Source organism: Carassius auratus, chromosome 2 (genome assembly GCF_003368295.1).
Source record: "Carassius auratus strain Wakin chromosome 2, ASM336829v1, whole genome shotgun sequence".
NCBI classification, from domain to species: domain Eukaryota; kingdom Metazoa; phylum Chordata; class Actinopteri; order Cypriniformes; family Cyprinidae; genus Carassius; species Carassius auratus.
Genome location: NC_039244.1, coordinates 22,887,658 through 22,912,509, shown reverse-complemented (window position 1 = coordinate 22,912,509; position 24,852 = coordinate 22,887,658). Strand labels below are relative to the sequence as shown.

The following is a 24,852-nucleotide window of genomic DNA, read 5'->3' as shown; positions in this document are numbered from 1 at the left end:
TATCTTGTGTTCAATAGAAGAAAGAAATTCATTCATGATGTTGAGTAAATTATGACAAAATGTTCAGTTTTGGGTGAACTAAGACTTTAACAAATACATTTTCTTGAGAAGACTATTAAGCTGCATTTACACCTCAAGATCCAAAGTCTTTACATACATAGGCATACCTGATTTTTTTCAGACCTGTTTCACTTAAGACCTAACCAACTGTGTTTACATTAATACCTCACCAAAGGGTACACACAGTATGATCTTTCAGTGCACAGCTGCATTAAATCCTTGTTCAGCATTTCTTCCCTGGCTCTGAAAACAGGCTGCTTTTCCCAAATGTATTGCTTCTGACAGCTTTTCTTGAGCTGTACGCTGTAAGTCATAGATAGATACAGAGGGAAAGCTGAAGCACAGCTGTGATGATCTGTTTACAGATTCCCTCTGTGCAGTGACACAGTCTGTCAGTCTTTGTCAATTGCTGCTTGCACTCTGCAAAATATCTGTTTTTAAGAGGATATAAGATGGGACAGAATTGTTCTTGCATTTTTTTTAAATAAAAGAAACTGATGTATTATATGCAGAAATCTAAATTTGAGAACTCCCTCTCCAGTCCACTAAACTATAAAAATACCTCATTCAGATTGTGTCACAGTTATAATGACAGAACAGGTGTAACATACACGTAATGTATACTGTACTTTGATATATTTATTTTTAAACAAAATTAATGCATTCAACTCTGCTGTTCTAATGAATATCAACAATCTTGTTATTATGTAGGCTGGGAACAAGAATGAACAGAAAAGGCTACAACAATAATCCATTTGAGCATGCATTTATATATATATATATATATATATATATATATATATATATATATATATATATATATATATATATATATATATATATATTTTTTTTTTTTTTTTTTTTTTTTTGTTCATGTGACCATGATTCTTGTGTTAATACATTTATGCTGTAATGGAAAATAAGAGATAGGTAAGAGATGCACTCACACCATTTTTAAAGGCTAAAGTACCTACAGTTATGTGTTAATTTCCATAAAACATGATGCAACTTAAGTTTTATTAGGCTTAATGTAACATGTTGCTTTTAAAACATGAATTTATGCAACCTGATATGCCTTTATATAATAGCAAGGACATGCAACCTAGTCTGCACCTTTACTTTGTTCTCTCATTCTGTGTTCATAAACTCAGTGTTTTTCATTTCATTTTTAAATTTTTTATTTGTTTTTAATTTCTCAGCCATTTTTCTTATGTTTTTGTTTGTTTGTTTGTTTATTTATTTGTGTAGGTACAGCATTGCAGTGAGGCACGTGGTTCATTTACAAGTATAATGTCCCAGTCAACAATGAGATTTTGAGTCAAGTGTCTAGAATGTTTGTCAAGACAAAATCCATAAAATTAATAATAAAAAAGCTGCTGATGGGGCAGGATGCTGCCAGACCCTCTGTCAGGAATTTGAACAGTCCCAGAAGGTTATAAGCCCTCCAGACGCCCCAGGTGTGTGTGTGTGTGAGATCTCTGATTAGGCCTGTACGTGTGTGTGAAAGACAGCGAGGGATTTCATTGTGTCTGATTAGGGCTGTGTGTGAATGTGTTGTACCTTTGTGTCTGATGAGGTATCTGCCGAGGACGATGAGGAGACAAAGCATGATGAAGACAATAACAGCAACCACTCCGCCAATCACAGCATGGTCTACTCCTGAAGAGGTGGACATCGCTGTGGGGTCTGAGAAATGGACAGAAAGACAGGGAGATAGTCAAAGCTGTGCAGAGAGGACAACGACAAAAGATGTCTTAACATAAGTGACCAGGCAAAATCTGAGAAAAGTTTGAGAGAGATTTCTGATGAAACTCAAAAGACTGATACACATATCATTCTTATTCATCCCCACCACATCTTCACAAACACAGCAGAGGTCATTCACGTACTTTAACACTGGAAATCCTCACAATCTGGGTTTGATTCAGGGAGTCACAATGCAATTACAAACAATACATTTCTCAATAGTTGAGTTTTCATAATTAACTCTGCTATTTTGCTTGTTAATCTCTGAGAATCTGCTTTGACAATCTGTATTGTATAAAGCCATAGAGTTGCACGTATTTTGAAATGTAACAAAAGACCTAGTGATTCTCTTTGCTGTAAATGCAGACTGTACAATAGATGGAAATGTGCAATATGAATTTGAAAAGTTGTGTTCTCAGAATACTTCAATTTAAAAGCGACATGAATCACTGATGGAAATTCGTGCTAAAACTATTCAGGTTGATGCAAATTTTCATCTGGATTTGAGAAACGTTTGCATACTTGAATAAAAGAGAATCACGATTATGCACAACCACATGCTCTGACAAAAATACAACCCCTCTGATAATACCACACATGCTTTTTCCATAAACAACATTATTTAAAATTAAATTATACATTTAAAATCCATTTTTACCCCCCGTTTGCAGATTCCCTTGAGAAAGCGTTGCAATGTGTGGATCTTTTTCCCAGCCCTAATGCACAATAATGCTTATCTTTGGAAACAATTTCAAGTGATCTCTCCTCTTTAATAGGACCCTTGACATTTTCAAGCAAACTGAACTAAAATATCTCACACAACATGATAATCACTGATGCCCCCCCCCCCCATTTAAATATAGAGAAAAGAAGCAAAGGTCTTTTTCATGTAATTTTACATTATGCATTCTATCATGCAAAAGTTTGAGGTCAATACGTTTTTTTTTATGTTTTTGAAAAAAGTCTCTTATGCTCATCAATGCAGTATTTATTTGAACAGAAATACATTAAAGCAATAATATTGTGAAATATTATTTCAATTTAAAATAACTGATTTCTATTTTAATATCTTTTCAAATGTAATTTATTTCTGTGATGCAAAGCTCAATTTTCAGGATCAGTACTCCAGTCTTCAGTGTCACATGATCCTTCAGAAATCATTCTAATATGATGATTTATTCTATATAGTTCATATAATGTGTGAAGTGTATTTGTAATGGTAATGGGCTGGCAAGTTACTACAATGTCATTTTCCATCTACAGTGAAGCCCCAAGAGCCGCTGACCTCTCTGTTTGAAAGGAAACAGGTGAATAATCAAAAGCAAGATTTCAGCGAAGAGTCCATCATAAGCTTCAGTGACTTTGCCTGAACGACATCCATCACTCCCACCCACAGCACAATCTCTGTCTCTTTCTCAAACAATACTCCATCAAAACAAGACAAGTTAACAGTCACCCTGACGCTCGCACGCTTCAGGAGAAGAAGAAAAAAACGGGGGCAATAGTTGAGAGCAGAGAGGATGAAGGAGGACGAACAGAGTGAGTGCTGAGTGACACGACTAGAAGCCCTGAGAGTGACAGAGAGAAAAGAGAAACAGATAGAAACAAAGAGAGGGAAAGTGAAAGAGAGAAAAAACAGAAAAGGTAGAAAGCTCTAAAGCTCTTTCAGGGGTCTTTTCAGCTAAATAGAACTGTTTAATAATATTAATTACGGAAGCACTGATATTAAAATAATTATTGGCTAGTATTAATGCATTAAAAATATCACATTAAAACTAAAATCAATCATTTTCAACGATATAGCTTTATTTATTAGATATTTATATTGAGATCCTTTAATTGAATTATTTAATTACTATTACCATTTTTTAAAGAATAATTTTAGATATTAGACGATGGCAAAGAAAACTTAAATGTAAAATTAGAGGAAATTGTGTTGATGCACTTCAAATAAAACCATTAAAAGGCAGAATGTATATGCCTGGTTAAACACACTGGTAAATCAGGCCTTTTTTAAAGGTTTTATAAGTGTTTTTGGTGAGGACCCAAGCTATTTGATGTGAAGTTCAGTGTATTTAATCGGTGTTTTCTGAACTTAAGAATACACAAAGAAATCATACTCCCTTTTTGAAAATAGCGTTCCAGATTTGGTTCATACAGAATAACTGATGTTCTATTGATGGTGATTTGCTTCCAAATCATTTCTCATTTCTCATTGCTGTTTTTCTCTGCAGAAATTGACTTCGGCGAGCATCTCACATTTTTTGCATCTTTTGCAATGCATTAAATAGAAAATTAGTTTGGATAATAAAATGTTAATAAAAAAGCGGAATGAACAATTATTCAATATGTGGCACCTTCTCGTTCCAAGCCGTTAGCTAGCTATAATGCTAGAGCCAGTGTTAGTACTCATGGCAGAGAGAAGAGGGGTTTGGTCTTGAGCCATATTCGTCTTTTAAGTTAATCATATAATGACGCTGATATGGTGTCTTTATTTGAATTTCATGTTGGTGAAATTATTATGTAATGCTGGGTATAAAAATTGCTAATCTCCAAATGTAGCTCCATCCAAACTGTTATGGCAAAATGTTGAAGATTAGTACAAATGCAATCGATTTATTTTGTGAAAATAGTTTATTCAGGATATAAAGGCATGCCCTCCTTTGAATTCCATACGAATAGAACAGGCTCTGGCCCCCCGTTGGGATCTCACAGTGTTACGCATTTCTGAACAGAGACTGAAGTCCCCCCCCAGGGGAGGGTCTCTGCTTGATGCATTCGTGTTGATGATGCAAATATACTATGGTTTAAATTAGTACAATGTGGAAAAAGACCCGCGAGGAGGGGACAGAATCGAACTTGCAGCATGTAAAGTGGCAGAATTCGGCATCCCTTATCAGTCAGGCTCTGCAAATGACCAGATTGATAAAGGGGGAAGATGCATTTCCAGGTTGAAATGATTCACTGCTGATGACATGGTTCTGCTTGTTCCAGCAGGCTACAGATGGCTGGACCTCCCTGTAGCAAAAACTGAGCTGCATCAATAAGATCTCATTCATTCTTCTAAGCGAGATTGTTTTCAAAATTGGCTGAAAATGCAGTTTTTGGCATCAACCTAATTCAGTTCTAAGCTTTCAATGAACCAGCAAATTTACGCTGATATTAATAGTTTTCCATGTAATATAAAATGTTTTGCCTTCATTAACAACGTTCCTGCACCATTAACTATGTTCATAATGACAGTGCAATTCAACAGAGTTGTAGCTAATAAAAAGACGCAGATCCATCAAAAATTAATAGACAAATGAAAGACAGACAGAGGAGAATCAAAGATCCAAAAAGAAAGACAGGACAATACTGAAAGAAAAAGGAGGAAAAGAAAGAAAAAGAGAGAAGGTTAGAGAGAGAGATGACAATACCTTCAGCATTCACCCCGGCTTCTTCTCAGGAGGATGAATGGATGGGTGGATGGATGAGTGGATGGATGGATGGATGGATGGATGGATGAGGACCACATGAGTGGAAGCACGAAATGTGAAGCAAGAAAAGGAACAAAGAGAAATGATGAAAAAACCTGCGTGAGCATGCATGTGTGCACTGTACACCTGAATGCGCTCACTGAACACTACCAAAAAAACCTTGGAAGAGTATTAAAGAGGATTTCACGTAGCAAAATAATAAAATAACTGAAGTGAATGTTTGGAGGGAAGGTGAGGTGTCAGATTGTGTGTCTGGATAATCAGAGGCTTTGCCGTGAGATGTGGCTGGTTAAATCCTGCATTACAGTCAAAGCCGACAGCAGATGCTGCTCAACATGCTTCTGTGATACTGCACTGGAGATCTCAATATACATCTCTATCTTTCTCACACGCACAAACACAACCTGTTAGATCATGAAGTGACACATTCAAGCTGTTCCACCCACACACCAGGGATGGGCATTCCGGTCGTTTTGCCTAAACAGGTACGTCAAAGATGAATCAAGCACGTTCTCAAGAGAGGAGGTGAGGGGTGTCTACACATCTGTCTGTTTTTTTTTTTTTTTTTTTTGCATGTTTACAACATGAACATGACATGCATTACGAGACACAGGTCTAATAATGGAAAACCTGTCATCATTTCTTTAACCTCAGGTGCAATTCCAAACCTTTATGACTTTCTTCTGTGGAACAATAAAGGGTACATTTTTGAAGAATATTCTTTATATGAATGAGGTCTGCAAGGAGTTAAAGAACGGAGATTGAGAATCAAATCATTCCAATTCAAGAACTAATCATTTAGAACAGTTTTTTGAACTAAATCAAATGAAAATATCCAACTAAAAAAGAATACGATATGTAATCGACATGTTCCATGGAAGCTCATGTATTCCAATGAAAATAAAAATAATGAATCATATGGCTTCAGAAGACAGATATACTTCTCTGTTACTTTCATGGTGTTTTTGTCATTAATGGAGCCTTCACAGCCGCAGTTCTCATTCACATTTATTATATTCACCTTTTCTTTTCCATGAAAGAAAGAAATCATACAGGTTTGGATCAACATGAGTAAATAATGACTTTTTCATTTTTCTGTGAACCATTCCTTTAACCAGACAGGCTCTAAATGTATGTTGACCATGTAATATATCGATTGCAAAAAAAAAAAAAAAGGTATTGCCAAACAATATTCACTTCCATTTAAAAGTTTAGATTTAGGAAAATGTTTTTTGAAAGAAGTCTTACAAAGGCTGCATTTATTTGATCAAGGAAAAACAGTAATATTCTGAAAAAGTATTAACATTTTAAATAACTTTTTTCATTTGAATTAGTGCTGCCAAATGATTAATCGCATTCAAAATAAAAGTTTTAGTGTGCATAATATATATTTGTGTATATTTATTATGTATATATATATTAATACACATACATACAGTATATATTTGAAAATGTATTTACATGCCTATATTTATATTCATATAATTTATATTATAAATAAATATATTTAATATATAAACATGTTTTTCTGATATATATATACAAACGTGTGTGGATTTACATATACATAATAAATATACACAGCACACATACATATATTATGGAATTAATCACGACTAATAATTTGACAGCAGTAATTTTAATATATTAAAGTAGAAAAAATAATGATATTATGAATAAGATATTAATAGAATTTATTCCTGTAAGGCAAAGCTGAATTTTCAAACATGCTAAATTTGTGATTAAGAAGCATTTCTTCTTATTATTCTCAGTGTTGAAAATAGATGCTTAATATTTTTCTGGAATCCATGATACTTTTGGAGGATTGTTTTGATGAGTACACAATGTTAAAGTCTTTACTGTCACTGTCAATTCATTGTATACTTGCTGAATAAAAGTATTAGTTTCTATAAATGTACTGACATCAAAAGTTTCAACTGTAGTTTTGTTAAATTAACAGTAGCTTTAATATATTAAATATTGTTATTTTAAATACATAATGAAAAAATAAATAGATACCTAAAAAAAAAAAACAGGAATAAAAACCTTTTATCTGATCTGTGCACGGCTGTTACTGGATTTTGTTCAGTGTGAAATGTTTTGAAGTTTAAAAGTCAAGGCAATTATTGTGTTGTCATGGTTAATCATTGCAGTCTCTTCTCAGAGCACTCGGGTAACCATGCCCATCCTTATCTCACACACACACACACACACACACACCAACCTGTAACTGTGATCAGTAGCACAAAAGTGGCATGTTAAACCATTGTTAGGTTTGTGTATGTGCACGATGGATTACCTGTAAAGGTGTGCACTCCATTCAGCCGAGGAACAGATGATGGAGTGGCAGGGGAGGAGGAGGGGAGTGAGGGAGGGGTGCGGGCAGGAACTGAGGAGGGTAGAAGAGTGAGATCAGGGAAGAGAGCGTTGGAAAGAGAAGTGGTGAGAACTTCAGGAGAAGGAGGGAGAGTGGAAGGAGCAGAAGTAAAAGGAGGGAGAGTCGAGGAAAATGTAAGAGTGGATGTGAGGAAGGTAGAGGAAGATGATGTAGCTGAGAATGGCAGAAGAGTTTTGTCTTGGGTTGATGTTGAAACTGACGTTTCAGGAGAAAATGTGGAAAAAGCAGAGGATGGAGGAATAGTGGAGGTGAGAATAAAGAGGTCTGAATCTTCCTGGTCTTGGAAGATGAAGGAAATGAAGAAAAAAAAAACGACAACAGAAAATGACAGATGGAGAGATGGATGATGGATGGGAGGGAAAATGGAAGAGGAAATAAAGAGAATGTCATGTAAAAGAGAAACAAAAAGAAAGGAAAGTAAAATTCAGAAAACGGAGACGTGAACGTAAACATAAATCAGCAGAAGTAATAAACAATGATGAAAACACCTTTTCTCTCTATTCCTCGCTCGTCCCCGTTTGCCTCTTGTTAATTACCTTGTACCAGAAGGGTGTGCGTTACGTCCCCCGTTCCGATCCCGTTATCGGCCTGGCACTCATAAACTCCATTATCCGACTTGTTGAGGGACTCGAAGCGCAGGAACGCATCATCCACCTTTGCCATCGGGGGGAGCTCTCCGTCTTTCCTCCGCCACACAAACGCAGTCGGTCTGAAAGAGAGAGAGAGAGGGATTATATTACAAAACAGACCACATAAACAACGTTTTGAAATTTCACACCAAAAGCAAAGCCAGAAAGAGTCGTTTAATTGAGCAGATTGAAGGGTTTTGCAATTTGGCACACTATCAAAAGAGTTGAGGAGCACAGAGGGATGCACTGGAAAGTGTCCCGACCACAGCGGAGCTCTGTCACATGTCAAGTGAAACAAACAAGACTTGATCAAATGGGGAAAAAAACATGTGGCCAAACCACCGGAGCTGCGACACACCTGACCTGGAGGGTCTTACGAATCAAACAGAAAAGTCAATGTCCAAAAATAGCTGCTATCATTAAACACAATCAGGATTGAAAGTCCATTTCTGGGTGGAATACTACAAGTGTTGTGGGATCTGGGACAGGGCCAATGATTGTGTTCAAACAGATTTCCTAAACACTCTTCCTGTTTTCCATTGGATAACCAAACCCCTAGCCCCACCCCAACACCCTGCTATTGGTTGAGCCAATGTTGCTGTGCTGGTCTGGTACTCGAAATGAACAGAGAAATGTTTTGATAGCGTCACAGTGTTCACACATCCTGAGGACGTCTACCTACTGCTGGGATAAAAGAAGGTATTTTAGCATCAAAAAATTACACACTTCACCATTAAAATCCTCTCAGTATGCCAAAGTAACTGTGTATTTTCTCTGTGTGCTCATTCCGTGTCCAAATCAGTGTGCCTGTGTGTGTTACAAGGATTTAGCGAGCTACAGTGAGGACGCAGGCGTATCATTATTTGAGCGTGAATAATCCAAATAATATTTTTTTTTTTACAATGCTAATAGAGCAGTGTAGTTATGACTGAACTAATATCTCAGTCTACTTTTAATACAGTAAGACACCAAAACAAGTAAGGAGATGTTATACGAGATGTAGCGTTTCACATTGAAACTGGCTAATAGTAACACAAAGCATTACACTTTAATTCATTACAATTTTAAATAACTGTATTTCATTTAAATATTTAAAATGTAATTTAAATGTAATTTAATCCTTTGATGGCCAAAGCTGAGTTTCCTATTTATTATTAATACTGAAAACAGTTGTGCTGATTAATATTTCTGTGGATAGTTTAATTAATAGAAAGCATTTATTTGAAAATCCTTTGTTATAATTTGAAAATCCTTTGTTATACTTTAAAAATGTATTTACTTTCACTTTTGATACATTTTTTTCTTTTTGAATAAAAGCATTGAATTCTTTAAAATAAAAATAAAATACAATCTTACTGACCCCAAATGTTTTATAGATAATAATTCAGGTGCAGCAAAAAGATATTACGAAACCTGTAAATGCTGCCTCTGATACCACAGGTATCTTCGTCACATACAGCCCCTATTTGTGCTTCCATTCCAGTAAGGAAGAGATGGAGCGTAAAAGCAAATAAGAACATGTGACAGAGAGACACTATGGGTTGTCTAAATGGGGTTGAATTGATGTCGGTGTGGTATTAATGGATGTCAGGGGCTGTATAATGAGCTGTAATACGATCCTGCACCAGTAGAGGGTGATATTCAATTACATTAACTTCTATTTACAGGGATACAAATGTATGTGATATAACCAGGCTTAAATAGCTCCAAATGTAATAAATATATCTGAAATAATGATATTTCATCCTTAAGCTCCAGAATCTCCAGATCATAGAGGATATGCTTTTAAAACAAACCTACGCAAGGGTTTCTCATGTAACATCAAAATAAATATCACAGTAATACTGTCAAACCAAACCCTGCATGTGTGTGTGTGTGTGTGTGTGTGTGTGTGTGTGTTAAAGAGAGAAAGGAGATCAATAGGCTGACCATTTTCAGCTTTATACATAAAACATGAATGCCAAAGATGGAAATGAGAAAGAGAGAGAGAGAGAGAGACTTACTCTGGATTTCCATTCCCCAAACACTGCAGGAAAAACTTCTCTCCTTCTCTGGGCAGGTCACTCTCAGGCTGAATTGACACGCTTGGAGAAACTGAGAGACACACAGACACACGTTTTGTTTCTGTTATCTCCATGTTTATGTATTATACAGTAGGGGTAGGGGTATGACCGAAATCCTATATCATAGTATGACTAATAATATAATCACAGAAACAGTGCTGGAAATTCAAGTTTATAAATAGATTTTATGTGTGTGTGTGTGTGTGTATATACACACACGTATACACACACACACACACGCACACACACTCATACACACACACACACACATTGGTATTGGTGTTTGGTGTACAAACTGTATTTTCTATTGCCCCTACACCAACCCTACACCTAAACATACCCCTCACAGAAATCTTTGTTTTGCAAGCTAATCTTTGTCTTTGTTTTTCAAGCCTTTTGAATTACAGGGACACAGGTAGTGTCCACATTAACCAGCTTTTTATTATAACAACTATGTCATACCCATGTCATCACCACATGCACACACACAAACACACACGCTCACCAGCCACTTTTCACCTATTTAACTGCTCATTAACGCAAACATCTACTCGGCCCATCACATGGTCACACAGCAGCAATTCAATGTATGTTGACATGGACAAGATGATCTGCTAAAGCTCAAACTGAACATCAGAATTGGGAAGAGAGATGTTTTAAGTGATATTAAACGTGGCATAGCTGTTGGTGCCAGATGGGCTGGTCTAAGTATTTCAGAAACTGCTGATCTACTGGGATTTTCAGGCACAACTATCTCTAGGGCTTATAGAGAATAGTCTGAAAAAGATAAAATAGCCATTGAGCGGTGGCTCTGTGGGCGAAAATGCCTTATTGATGCCAGAGGTCAGAGGAGAACGGCCAAAATGGTTGAACTGATAGAAAGGCAACAGAAACTCAAATATCCACTTGTTACAAGGTATGCAGAAGAGCATCTCTGAATGCACAACATTTTGAACCTTGAGGCCAATGGGCTACAGCAACAGTAGACCACACTGGGCACCAATCCTGTCAGATAATAACAGAAAACTGAGGCTACAATTCACACAGGCTCACCAAAACTGAACAAAAGAAGATTGGAAAAAGGTTGACTGGTGTGATTCAAACAAGAAGATGGTGCAAGCAACACCAAGGTCAAGGGTTTGATTTCCGGGAAGTGCATGAACTGATCAAACGTATGCTTTGAATTTTATGTCAATATCAACAGCTAGGATTGCATGATTTAAAGTAAAACAGCTGTGATAGTGTGAACGCACGTCGGTTGAATTCTATATTAAGGGGGGATGCTGTGATATTGTATTCCAGCTTCAAGCAACCTACTGTTACCCAGTATTTACAACATATGCATTAAACATAAAATGCTCCTACCAAAAACAAGTTGTCTATGCCGGAAGCAACCATTTGATATGTATAAACATTATAGCACAACCACTACTGGTTGACATTTCTAAAAGCATACAGTAGTACACTGTCATACCTCTACAAAACAGCTGCATGAAATAAGCTTTCTGGCATTTGCATGTGTCTTACACAAGACGCTGAGGGGCTGCTCTGTCCTCTTGTCTCCATTGGCAATGGACGGGTGATCCACGGCACAGGCGATCAGAGCGTTGTTATCATGCTTAGTGACAGTGAGGGTGAGCTCACTGGTTACTGTGTAGGTCGGTTCGTCAGGGTTAGACTCCACTACATCAGGACGCCCTACACACACACCAACACTGTAATTATTGAACATCTACTGTTTGAGTTAAAAGCAGATTTCTGTCCTGACTGCATGTGTATTTTCACCTTGTATCTCCTCTTGATCGCGGAACCAGTGTAGTTTAGCAGGAGGTTTGCTGCCTGAACTCGTGCAGGTGAGAGTAACCTCGCCGCCCTCCTGAACAGCATCTTCAAAACCTGTTATCACAGGTTTACCTGGAACACCTGTGAGAATAAAGAGAAGTAAAATGAAATTCATGATATTTTCAGGTGCAATTTGAGGGAAATAGGGGCGTCGCTGGCTAGATCAAATCTAAATGAAATAAAAACAGTTCTTTTCCCTAAGTAGCAACTCACAATCAACAACTAGCTACTTGCTAATAGGCCTGCACGGAATTTGCACCAAATGAAATCTGCTCATAACCTTCTGCAGATTTAAAACGCCCATCATTCGCACCCCCTGCCACTTGCATGTTGTTTTATATAATAATTTGGCAAATTGTATGTTTTTAGCTGCCAAAAAGAGTACAGTACTTTCAACTCTGTTTAACACATTTTACCATATTTAAATCAATTATGCAGATTTCCCCCCAAAACCAATACAGAAAGTATGCAGGTTCCGCGTAGGCCCGGTCACATCAAACATGCTTACCAGGAGCAGCTGGTGCTTTCCAAAAGAGGTGAAGCAGAGATGTCATTTATCAGTGACAAAATTTGTAACTGGATTTTTTTTGATTTGGTTATGCAACATGGGACCTAAATTCAGTTGCTAGCAAATATCAAACTTTTATATATATATATATATAGAGAGAGATACACACACACACACACACACACACACTCATGAACCTAGTCGGTTTGATTCAGGCTGACAATTTTTTCACTATATGATCTCACTGAACCTGCCAGTTCTTGCGGTTATTGAACTGACTCACTTCCTGACCTCCAAATTCCAAATTCTGATATTTCTTTCAAACCGAACAGGCTGACTCACTGACAGACAGATAGACTATAATAGATAGATAGACACACTAATACATAGACTGATTGACAGATCTATTCTAAACTTCATATTTGAATTCTATTTCTAATTAATATTCATTTTATATTTACATATTTTACATCAGCAACTAACTATGTCTGTCCTCTTGCTGTGTTTGAATGAATGAAAGTGATGTTTTAATTTGCTAATGGTATCAGCTGCATCACCATTATAATGATTAAATGTTTGTGGCTAAAACCACTTTGAGAGCTCTCATAAACATCTAATAGAAAAAGCCTTGCTTTTAGATGGGACAAATATATTAATTGAAAGGCCATTAAACAAACTGATTTTTTTTTCTCATGCTAAATGCACCCATGAGAGTCTCATAGACTCTTAGTGAAATACAAGAAGAGGAATGATGGCCATGTTAAATATAGGGTTAATTCAGGATGACTGTGCCATTTTCCCCCAGCCAGCTTAATAGCAAAAAGTCTCCCAATTTACCCAAATTCACTCTATATCAATAGCAATTTCTACTGATACCTACTACCCTGACTTAAAATGCACACTCACACATACATACCGAGTACAGTAACTGTGGCTCGTGCAGTCCGTACAGGCATGGTGAAAATTGAACAGGTGTACTCTCCATCATCTGACAGCTGAACTTCCGAGATGGTGATTATCAGCTCTGTGGCTGTGGACTTTACCAACTGGATACGGTTATCTCTCAGTGCTAAAAAAAAAAAAAAAAGACAGAGTAGATAAGGGGATCACATACACCACATGGATGTCATATACAACAATTTTAACATTTTATCCCCTGAAGTTCACAGATAACATTAATCAATGTGTCTGATACCAAAACCACTGTGATTTAGATTTACTTTCCACCATCTCTCTAACTCTTTTTTGCTGTAACACACTTGTTTTTTTGTTGTTTTTTTGCATTTTGAAAAACAAAAAAAGAAAACCAACACGCTATCTTATGTGTACAAACCTGAACCACACTAAGTTCATATGAGCTAGTAGTCTAAAAGGTCAGTTTTCAAAGGAGTTCATTATTTGTAACGGACGTGTATGTAACATGCCACAGAGTGTGCAATATCGTCTGGTCTGAACACATTCAGTTTTGCTTACTCTTTCCTCATCTAGCGAACCATGTGATGTTCACTATGTCATGAATAGTGAACGAGTCAGCAGTTTTAGACTGAGTATACTGTATGCATGAATGCATAAAATGCCTCTGTTCTCTCACAGATCTTGTGAGTTCAGCACCACAGTGAGATGACAGACATGAGTAAAGGCACATTTTTCAGTTTTCAGCTTTCTACTGACAGCTACTCTCCGTTGTTGTATGAGAAAGTCTCTTGGCAGTGTGCGGATTCTGACATTATTACTATAGCAACCCATGTAGATACACTCGACACTGACTACACAGAATCCACCAGACAAAATGACAGTCCTTGGATTATATTTGTGTGCAACCAAGCCTTGGAAACTCTATATGTAAAAGCCCTCTGTTCAGATTGGTCAAAACTGTTGTTGATCAGAGCAAGCCAAGTGAGTGAATACTGAATTAACATTGATATGTAAATGTCTGTGGCCTTATGATAATATGCCTTATGTGACCAGTCTGGTATGGGAACTGCTCAGTTGCTGACCGCAAGGCACTGCAGAGGGTGGTGAAAACTGGCCAACACATCACCACTTCCTGCTATTGAGTACATCCAGAGAAAATGCTGACTACATTGAGCTCGCAGCATTCTTAAGGACTCCTCTCACCCGGACCATAGACTGTTTAACCTCCTGCCCTCCGGGAGGCGCTTCAGGAGCCTCTGGACAAGGACCAGCAGATTCAGGAACAGCTTTTTCCCTACAGCTGTCTCCTTACTGAACTCTGCCCTCTGAAACCTGATTTATTTATTTATTTACAAACAAGCAAATAACAGTAAACTTGTTATTACTTGCACTACTGTCTGTTCATCAAGAAACACTGAGTAATCCATTTGCACACTGAAATATTTTCTATGCACTTCACTGTCCATTGCACTAGTGTAAATGTTGTTCATATTTTTATAGTTTCTCCCTATAGTATACATACACTTTTCCAAAATCCATCTGTATAGTCTGTTCATAGTACACCTATCTGTATATCATGCTGATAGTATTTAAAATCCGTAAATTATGTCCATAATACTGCCTTATTTGTATATTTATTGTACATTTGTAACATATTGTAGATCTTGATTCTGTACTTACCGCTAATTGCACTTCTGGTTAGATGCTAACTGCATTTCGTTGCCTTGTACCTTACATGTGCAATGACAATAAAGTTAAATCAAATCTAATCTAATCTAATCTAATAATGTGCTCACGGTTGAGAAGTCATAATCATGATTGTTTTTGAATGACGTCTTTAGACGTATTAAAAAAGTTAAAGTATGTCTCTATAGTATGTATATAAATCCCAATTTCCATTAAAGAATAAACTAACATTTAAAAAGTAAAGCAAGTCTATAAGCTTAAAGGTCATCTATATGCTAATATACTCCTAAATGTCACCTCTAACAGATTCACAAATTTAAAGCCTTTCTTTTGTTTCTTCATATGTTATGATAATATTTATGATAATTAATATTTTGATTTACCTTTCATTTTCATCTATTTTCAGTTTTCATTTTAATTTTAGTTTAAGTTTTATTAATTAAAAGTTTTTGTTTCGTAGCTATAAAAATATTTATATTCAGCTCTACTTTTAATATACTTATATACCTATTTAAGTTTATGGTTTTCATCTAACATTCATATTTTACTTTGTTTCAGCCTTGTTTTAAATAATTAAGTTTCAGTTTAGTTAGCAATATACATATATATAAATATACAACATAAATACAGATTTTTTTTTTGTCCAATCACTTGCTCTGTAGATTGAGCCTCTCCCCCTACCACTGACTTGTCTGACCAAACAGACCGGAAGTGATCAGGAAAAAAGTTTGGAATGTTATTATTTTTGCTAATGGTGCAGAAATGACACACTTCACCCTTGTACAAAAGGATTACACAGATTCACAGTAAATGTGTATGTGTGCGCACTTCATGCTTTATCAGTAAGTGAAGGGCACTTAATTTGTCTTCATCAGCTGCTGTTCCTCTGTCCTCCGTCCTGCTCTTTCATGCACACACTCCTCCTTTGTCATTCCCCCCTTTATCTCTCTTGCCCATCCCCATCCATCGTTCCTCCACACTAATCTGTTCATCTCTTCTCACTAGTGCGTATGTGTGAGTCTTCTGTTCTCCTTTTACTGTGCTCTCTCTTTTCTACACTGCGAAAAATAATTTTCTTAAACAGTAGTTTTGATTTGTTTTCAAGATATCTCAGCATCCTTTAAACAAGATACATTTAAGTAGGAAGCAAAATTGTGTAAGTTAATGAGATTTGTGAGTTTGTTTCTTCCCCTAAATTGTTTTAGTGGGATTTATACTTAAGGAAAACACTTCATTAGAAACTCTAATCTTGCACAGTTGTATTCATCCAAATGAAAACGTAATTTCAAAAGGTAAATTTATATATAGTTTTATGCGTGTTTATATGTGAGACTGGCTGTATTTCTCTCCTCTTTCTTTTAACACTCCCTCCTTCATTCTTGTTCAATAGGCCGCTTTTATTTCAGATTTTCCATGGTGCTCTCTTGTCGCCTTCTTTTGTTTTCCTCTTTAATCAGGTCGCCCTTCTGTTCTCTCTCTGTCTTATACTCTCCACAGTTATCACAGAGCCACCTGTTTGGTTTTAGGGTGATATTAATGTTTTAGGAATGTGTCTCATGTGCTGTCTTTGTGTGTGGTATTGACGGATTGAAAGCGCTGTAGAATTTTTTGAGGAATGGTCCAGCAAAAATCAATTTCCTGTTCAGACCAAAATGGCAAGTAATTGCAATCATGTACCACAGTCTTAAAAGCGATTGAGTAAAAGAGAGGTGATGAAATGTCCGTTTGTTAAAATCAATGTGCATTGCCGCTTTGCTTTCAACCAGTTTTATCTGTAATTTGACACTTACTGCTGGAAAAAGATATTCTACTCAATAATTAAATGTAAAAATACTCAAATGATTTAAAATGTAATGTAGATGGAAAGATATTCCACAAATAAATACTTTTTTTTAAATATTTGTAGCTAGCCCATCTTCAGTTCTCATTCATTTTTATTACATGGAAAAAACAGACATTGTGCAATAGAAGAAAGAAATGGATGCAATGTTTGGAAAAACATGAGGAAGAATAAATGATGACGGAATCATCCTTTATCTTTTAAAAAAAGCGAAACTCACCTCTCTTTTCTCCGAAGTACAGGGTCTGTTGAGCAGTGTTGGACCACTGGAGAGAGGAGTTATCGTTTTCCTTCACACTGCAGGTCAGGGTCACCACCCCGCCCACTGACACCGTCTCATCTTGGGTCACTGGCTGGAAGGGGTCATCATCTGAGCAACAGAACAGAGATAAATGAGAAGATATTAGAGTTGAGAAGACAAGATGACATCATGAAATGAGCTATAGTTAGAGACAGATAGAGGAGGAGACAGGGAGAAAATGAGAGCGAGACTTAGGTGAAAATTAGATGCTTCATCCCCATCATCAGGATCTTTGAGAGCAGAGCTGTGTATTTCTTGAAGAAAAATATAAAAATGGCATCGTTAACATTGCCTGCACCTCATGCAGAGAGAGTCGCCAGAGATGGAAACCAAAGAGAGGAAAGAAACTGAACAGGAATGATAATTAAAACGTTGACTGACATCTCCAAGATTCTAAAGAAATATAGCAGATCATAATAGAAAATATGTATGTAGTGGTGCTTGCTAAAGCTCCTATCACACGTGCTTATATTTGGATTATATATGGATTAAAATAAGCCCTAAGTATTGAATTTCAACATGAAACCTATCCTGTACCATTTTTGATAAAAACATGAATAATAAATAAAAAAACACATCATTTTCCACATACTGTATATTAATGTTTCTTCTCTATACTCCGCCTTTCTGAAATAAGTACATTTTTACGAAGCTCATCTTTTATAAAGAATATCTCTTTGGGTTTGTGACTTTATCTTATCTATCCACAAACAGCTTGTAACACTCCAAAGAGAAAGGAAAACTTGAAATTGCATCATATGACCCAATCCTGCTCAAATCATAGGATCAGAATATCATAGAGACTTGAGTGAGAGTCCTCTTGAAGGACGCAGAAAATCCAAGCACCCTGGTAAAAGACAGGTCATGAAATGTCAGTTTGTTGAAGTCAGTGTAAATTGCCATTTACAATTGACCATTTTCATGGGAAAATAAAGATATTCTACTAAATAAATAAATGTAAAAATGTATAATGAATGTATATTTTGTTGTATCTATCAAGTATTGTCTTGATTGTATTTTTTGATGCAAGAACACACTAGCACCCACATAACAACAGCCTGACAACCACCAGAACACCACAAAAACTGTGTAGCAACACCCTGGCAACCACTCAGAGCATCCTAGCATCTGCACTGCATCACACTGGAAGCAACCAGAAAACCCTAGCAACATCATAGCAACACCTTTCTAACAACTGCATAGCAACACCCTGGCAATTTTCCAAAACACTGTAGCAATTGCATAGCAACACCCTTGCAACCACCAAGAACATCATAGCAATTGCACAGCAACAGCCTAACAACTTCACAGAAACAGTCTAGCAAACAGACAAAACACTCTATCAACTGTATAGCAACACCCTAGCAACCACCAAAAACACAATAGCAACTGCACGGAAACACCCAGACAACCATCCAGAACACCCTAGAAACCACAAAGAATATTCTAGCATTATAAGGAGTTTTGCACAGTACATTTTCTGAAAAAACGCTTATTTTTTATTAATATTATTGGTTGCTTGGTGTTTATGGGATTGGGGTTTGATCCAACACATGTAAAGCCCTTCAGGCATTTATAAGATGACAACCTTTCTCATTAAATTGGAAATGTGTCTGTGTGAGAGTGTGTATAAAAGCCAGATGCAATGCCAATGTGAGTCTTGCTGCATGATAATTCTGCCCTCGGCAGCCCATGCTCCACTTTACCCAATAATTACCACTTAGGTTATAATCGATGACCTTTTTAATGCTGACTGGTACTGGATGAACTCTGGGCGAAGCGCTGTCTGATTGTTAGGCTAATGGCAGCTTGAATGGAGAGCTAATGTTTAGTGAATGCTAGGCAAATGCTGGCTTGGCAGCGGCCAAGCTCTGGACTCAAAGAGATTAAACTTGGGGCAAAACTTGGCTGAATGTTGGGCATATGCTTGCTGATTGACAGGGCAAATATTGCTAATTGCAAGGCTAACCTTGGCTCAATGCTGAGTTAAACTTGGCCAGGCATTGATATCACACTAGCCTAATGATACTCGTTTTTTGTAGATCTCAATCTTGTATTTATTCATGCTAAATGCTGGCTTAATTTTAGCCTGATGTTTTGCTAACACTGGGGATTAACCTACTCAATTGCAGGCCAAATGTCGGCTTTCCACTGGCAAATATGTGGGACAAACGCAGGTGCGCCGGGTGAGCGTGAAGCTGGGTCGAACTCAGCCTGATTAGCTTAAAAGGCTGCTTTTAAAAATAGAGACTGAGCAGAAGGGATGAGAAAAGACTAAGTCTCAGCATCTACATCACAGAACATCTGGCTATGTGTGTGTGTGTGTGTGTGTGTGTGAATGTCCAAACCGACAGAATTAGAATTAGAGTTAGCTTTCTAAACCCAATGAACCTATGCCAAAAGATAATAGGCTAAAATTAGCCTTTAGCTTTAGCACACACGGTGCGGGCTACTTATCGGCAACCAATTAGAGCAGTGTTAGCAGTTATTAAGTGATTAGTGGGTCACATACACGCTCTCTGTGCAGTGGACAACTGCTGCAGGGGGCACTTACTGAGACTCTCAAAATGGCATCTGATCCATTTAACTGGTTATGTCAGGACACAGACTAAACTCTAATCACTGAGTGAAGTGGAGATGGAGAGAGAGAGAGAATATGGGTGAATTTAATTTTAAAGTGAACACCACTATGTCCTACTCACTCTAAAGGGCACAGCACTTAAAGTGAGTAGTCTGAAGGGTGCGGGGTGTTACCGTCTCGTTTGTGCATGATTGAAACACAGTACACAAATTTACGTCACTGCCACTTTATTTGGAATTCAAACAGTACCTTGATAACATACACAGCAAAATTCATGGGATAGTTCAACTATACACAAAAATTCTGTCATTATTTTCTAACCTTCATGTTGTGCCTGGAACACAAAAGAAGATCTTTAATAAATTATTTATTTCATTCAATAGATTTAATTTAGAATTTAATTTAGAATTTAATACATGTACATTTATTCAATAAATATTTATATTAATAAAATTAAAAAAATTAATGATCAACACAGACGGGTCACATAGGTCATATAGGTTATGAGCAGTATGAGGGTGAGTGTGCTACAAAAGTTAAGAAAATCTCTTTACAATGACAATTATTTTTTAATAGAATATTGCAGTGTTTATAATAAATTATTTTTCCATGTGCATAATAAAAATCATGTGTCCTCTCAATCTTTAATCAAAAACATTACTGTCTCTTCTCCCTCGCAACAGCACTTTTTCTCTGATAACACCAGCACGAGGGCGGGACAACAATCCAGCAACCTGTCACTCACATGAAATTGCAGCAGTTAGTACATGACTATGATCCAATCAATCCCTGAAGGACAAAATCAAGCCCGCCCAATTGTTTTTTAATTCTTTTATTTTATTCAACTTTATTATCATTCAGTGCACAAACTAGCAGTGTGAATAGTTTGGGTTGATTAGATTTACGATTCAAAGGTTTTCAATTCAGTTCAAAAGCTATTTTGAATTGAACTCATCTGCAAATTCAAAATGATTAATTTTGAATTAAATTTGATTAGATTTAATCATTTATTTCTCTTTTTTAAAATACATTTCTGCATTTCAGCTCGAACCATGTTTATCCTCAATGCAAGTGAACCCTGTATTTAATGCAGCCTAGGTTTTACATTTATCTTGTTTAATCTTCAACAAAATACTGTAAAATGGGTTTGACCGGACAAACTGCTTTTGATGTAAACAACAAAAGACATGGAAAGTTCTTTCTGCTTCCTGAGCTGATAAGCCTTATTTATTTAACTCTGCATGAACATGTGTTTAGTTAAAATTTATTATTCACATTTAGCATTGTTTGTCCTGCCGCCTGCAGCCCTGCGTTCCAATTTTGGGTCACAACCCAGCAGATGAGAAGCACTGTCTTAGAGTATTTACACACACACACACACACAAACACACACGGTTGAGTTAAAAACACCCAGACAGTGTCATTCTCCATCGCATTTCACTCTCTCTCTCTGTTTCTCTAAGTGTCTCTCGCTCACACACACAAATGTGTGAGGCTGTAGAAAGCACACAGCTTATATTTAAAGCAACATCATTCGCACCCTCCTCACACAGACGACAGAGAGCAGAGAGGACGGCTGCTGAAAAAAGACAAAAGCGAAAGATTACAGATAAACAGATGAATACAGCGAAAGACTGACGAAGAAAGCCACAATGAGAGACAGAGAGAAATAAACAAGAGAGAGAGAGAGAGAGGGAGAAGATGAGTGTTTGCATGTGAGAGATAATACAGGTTGAAGTGTAATAAATACTGTCCAAAAACAGACAGTGAAAAATAACCCCTTCATCTTTCCATTTCCCTCTTCCTCCTTTCTCATCTCTCTCCATCTGTGCTTCACTTCTTTCTTTTTCCTCCTCCTTCCATCTGTCTCTCTCTCTGTCTCTCCATATTTTCCCTCTGGTATTCTCTCACCTCTACGCCCTCTCCTCAGTCTCTCTGCCTCTGTTACGGTCTCCCTGTTTTCTCCGCTGCATATGTAGATGTCTATTTTTCAGCCTGATTAACATTTGATTGGCACTAAATATCCTGTTGGTTCCTCTCTGATGTCCAGCTGTTTGTGTGTGTGTGTAACAGCTGGAATAGATGAAGTCCCTGTTGCATTATTGATCGGTGAGACTGTGCACATTAATAACATTTGATGAAGACTTGGTATGATGTTCTAACTGCAGGAACATATTTGCTTAATTATAGTCTGGCAGTGTGTGTGTGTGGGACCAAATATTGGTTTATGGAGCTTAATGGAGATCGGCTTTAACAGAGATCGTCCATACCCGCTGTGCTCCTACAAAGATCTATAAATATAAACTGCCATTATCTCTACCTCCCCAGTCTGACAGAGATCTGTAAGAGATAAAGGGTAAACGTACACTCATAGAGCCCAGAATACTCTGCTACAGCCATGTTGTATCATCAGTATCAAAATATCATTCACTTTTTCATCACAAAGATTTTAGGTTCAACTTTATATAAATGCATAAAGGAAATGTTTTTTATTTGGAATACATTTTGCATTGGAAAATAATTTTAATAAGCATTTTTTATTAAAATAAATAAATAAATAAAAGTTAAGAGAGTTTTCTCAACTGAATGTTTCTTGTTTTAAAGAGATTCAGATATTTTTACTGGAAAAAAAGACAAAAGGCTGTTTTTTTGCTGTGTGTGAATTACACTTTTGCTTTTACCTGGTATAAACATTACTGATGAAAATTTAGATTAAAAAAAAAAATTATATAGTATCATGTGACACTGAAGATATACGGCTCTATAAATATATAAATAATGACTACTGAAAATTCAGATTTGCTATCACAGGAATAAATAACATTTTAAAACACACTCAAACAGAAAACAATTCTTGTTTAATTGTAATAATATTTCACACTATTACAGTTTTTACTTCAAATAAATGCAGTCTTGGTGAGCATAAACTTATTTTTAAAAATCTGTTAAAAATCTAATCAAATATAGTTTCAATTGTAGTTCACATACTCAGGTCAACACTTGTGTTCAGCTGTATGCACTACATTAGTAGGTCAGTGGGAGGGTTTGTTGACATGACCCTCTCCAACCCCCAACTCAGCGCCAGCTGTTGCCCTATTATTGCCCCAAACCCAACCACTCACACACACGTTTTTCCGCCCCATAACTGCCCCCTGGGTGTGTACGCCCTTAACCTTATGTCATCCGCCCTCTTTTTTCATCCTTCTCTCCTATTTTTCCATTTCAGTCTGCTGACCACATTTTACGTTGATACATTTTATATTAATGATACCTTAACAATATTATTGTTTCAACAACATCAACAAACACACACACACACACAATGTTTGGCTTGCTTGAGTTGCAGGATCAAGCGCTCATTAAGATTCTAGTATAAAATATAGTCCAATGTAAATATTTACATTAACACAGGCTGTTATAGCATACAAACCATCCATCATTCTACAGCACACTAAGACTTCATTAAACGACTGCAAACCCAACATCATTTTTGAAGGATTTATTAATCTTATCTTTTCTCTCTCTTTCCCGCTCTTTTTCACAGTTGTTGTTGGTAATGCTGCCCTCTTTGCTCTGCCTGTCAAACATTGTTAGTTCACCATATCAACCCCCAGAGAGAGAGACAGAGCAGGGGGCAAGAAAGGGACAGAATGACCCAGAGAAAGAGAGACAGAATGGCTAGCTCTCGAAACCTAGTGTGCTGTCTGTAGATTCTATCGATGTTTACTTGTTATCTATCTTGTGGCTGTCTTCAAGAGATTACGTAGGAGGTCTGAGGGATGATGGGCGGAAGATGGAAATAAGAGAACGTGATGTATGATGAATAAAGCGTGACCTCATCTTTACAAAGAAAATGTCAGTTAATCTGTCTATAAACATCTACATGGTGTCAGAAGTGTGCTTGTAGTGACGATGGCACAAGGATTTCGTAAAATTGACCCTCTCTTTGACGAAAATATTGCGGACAACTGGACGAAATTCAAGCGCGAGTGCCACATTTACAGCAACGCCGGTTTTTCTGCAGCGACAAAAAAGTGCAAGGGTACACATTCCTGAACCTCGCTGGTCCCGATGCCCAAGATAAATATGACACTTTCACTTTCGAGGAGGAGGAGGATCCGGGGGATTCAGAGGTACTGGTAAAGAAGTTTGAGGAAATCTGTCTGCCTGTAAAGAACGTAATTATGGACAGACATGCATTCAACACAACAAAACAGAAGCCACATGAAACAATCCAGTCGTACGTTGTCACGTTAAAAACACTAGCCAGAAAATGCGAATTTGGCACTCTGCATGACGAACTGATAAGAGATCGATTAGTATGTGGCATTCACAATGACAATATCCGCACAAAGCTGCTGAAAGAAAAAAATCTAACTTTAAACTCAGTTGTCGAAATATGCATGCTACACAAGCAGTCTGAAAAAGGCAACAAAGAAATAAAAAAAAGAACCAAAGAAGGACAGCGAAGTTTGTGCAGTGCAATTTTCTACATGTTTGAATTTTGGTGGCCATCATTCACCCGACCGCAGCTGCTGTCCAGCCTTCAACAAGCGCTGCAATGCATGTGGAAAATGGAACCACTTCTCTAAATGGTGCAGAACAAGCAAAACACACACCTACAAAAGACCAGGACAAGGTCCTTCTCAGCCAGACAGAGCACCCCACACCATACACAGGGGAAGACAGACACACAGAATAAGTGAGCTTGATGCACAGATTGCATATGAACCAGCAGGCTTGTTTTACTGTGAAAGTGTAGAGGTGCCAGCTGATAGAGGAGAGATATTTACCATCCTGTCCA

General features: G+C 37.0%; 1 protein-coding gene across 5 annotated transcripts in view; it reads right to left on the bottom strand.

The window, feature by feature from the left end:
- The window catches only part of LOC113120995 (cell adhesion molecule 3-like), a 56,441-nt gene that overhangs the window by 3,320 nt on the left and 28,269 nt on the right, over positions 1–24,852 (bottom strand). The window contains exons 3-12 of one of the 5 annotated variants that reach the window (XM_026291185.1): positions 17,387–17,536; positions 13,642–13,794; positions 12,726–12,740; positions 12,161–12,298; positions 11,903–12,073; positions 10,316–10,406; positions 8,220–8,392; positions 7,585–7,962; positions 5,226–5,246; positions 1,621–1,746 (exon numbers count right to left, since the gene is read on the bottom strand). In XM_026291185.1, the coding sequence (XP_026146970.1) occupies positions 1,621–1,746; positions 5,226–5,246; positions 7,585–7,962; positions 8,220–8,392; positions 10,316–10,406; positions 11,903–12,073; positions 12,161–12,298; positions 12,726–12,740; positions 13,642–13,794; positions 17,387–17,536 (1,416 nt within the window). The remainder of the gene's footprint in view (positions 1–1,620; positions 1,747–5,225; positions 5,247–7,584; positions 7,963–8,219; positions 8,393–10,315; positions 10,407–11,902; positions 12,074–12,160; positions 12,299–12,725; positions 12,741–13,641; positions 13,795–17,386; positions 17,537–24,852) is intronic. The other 4 variants (XM_026291202.1, XM_026291194.1, XM_026291211.1 and 1 more) reach the window with 4 other exon arrangements.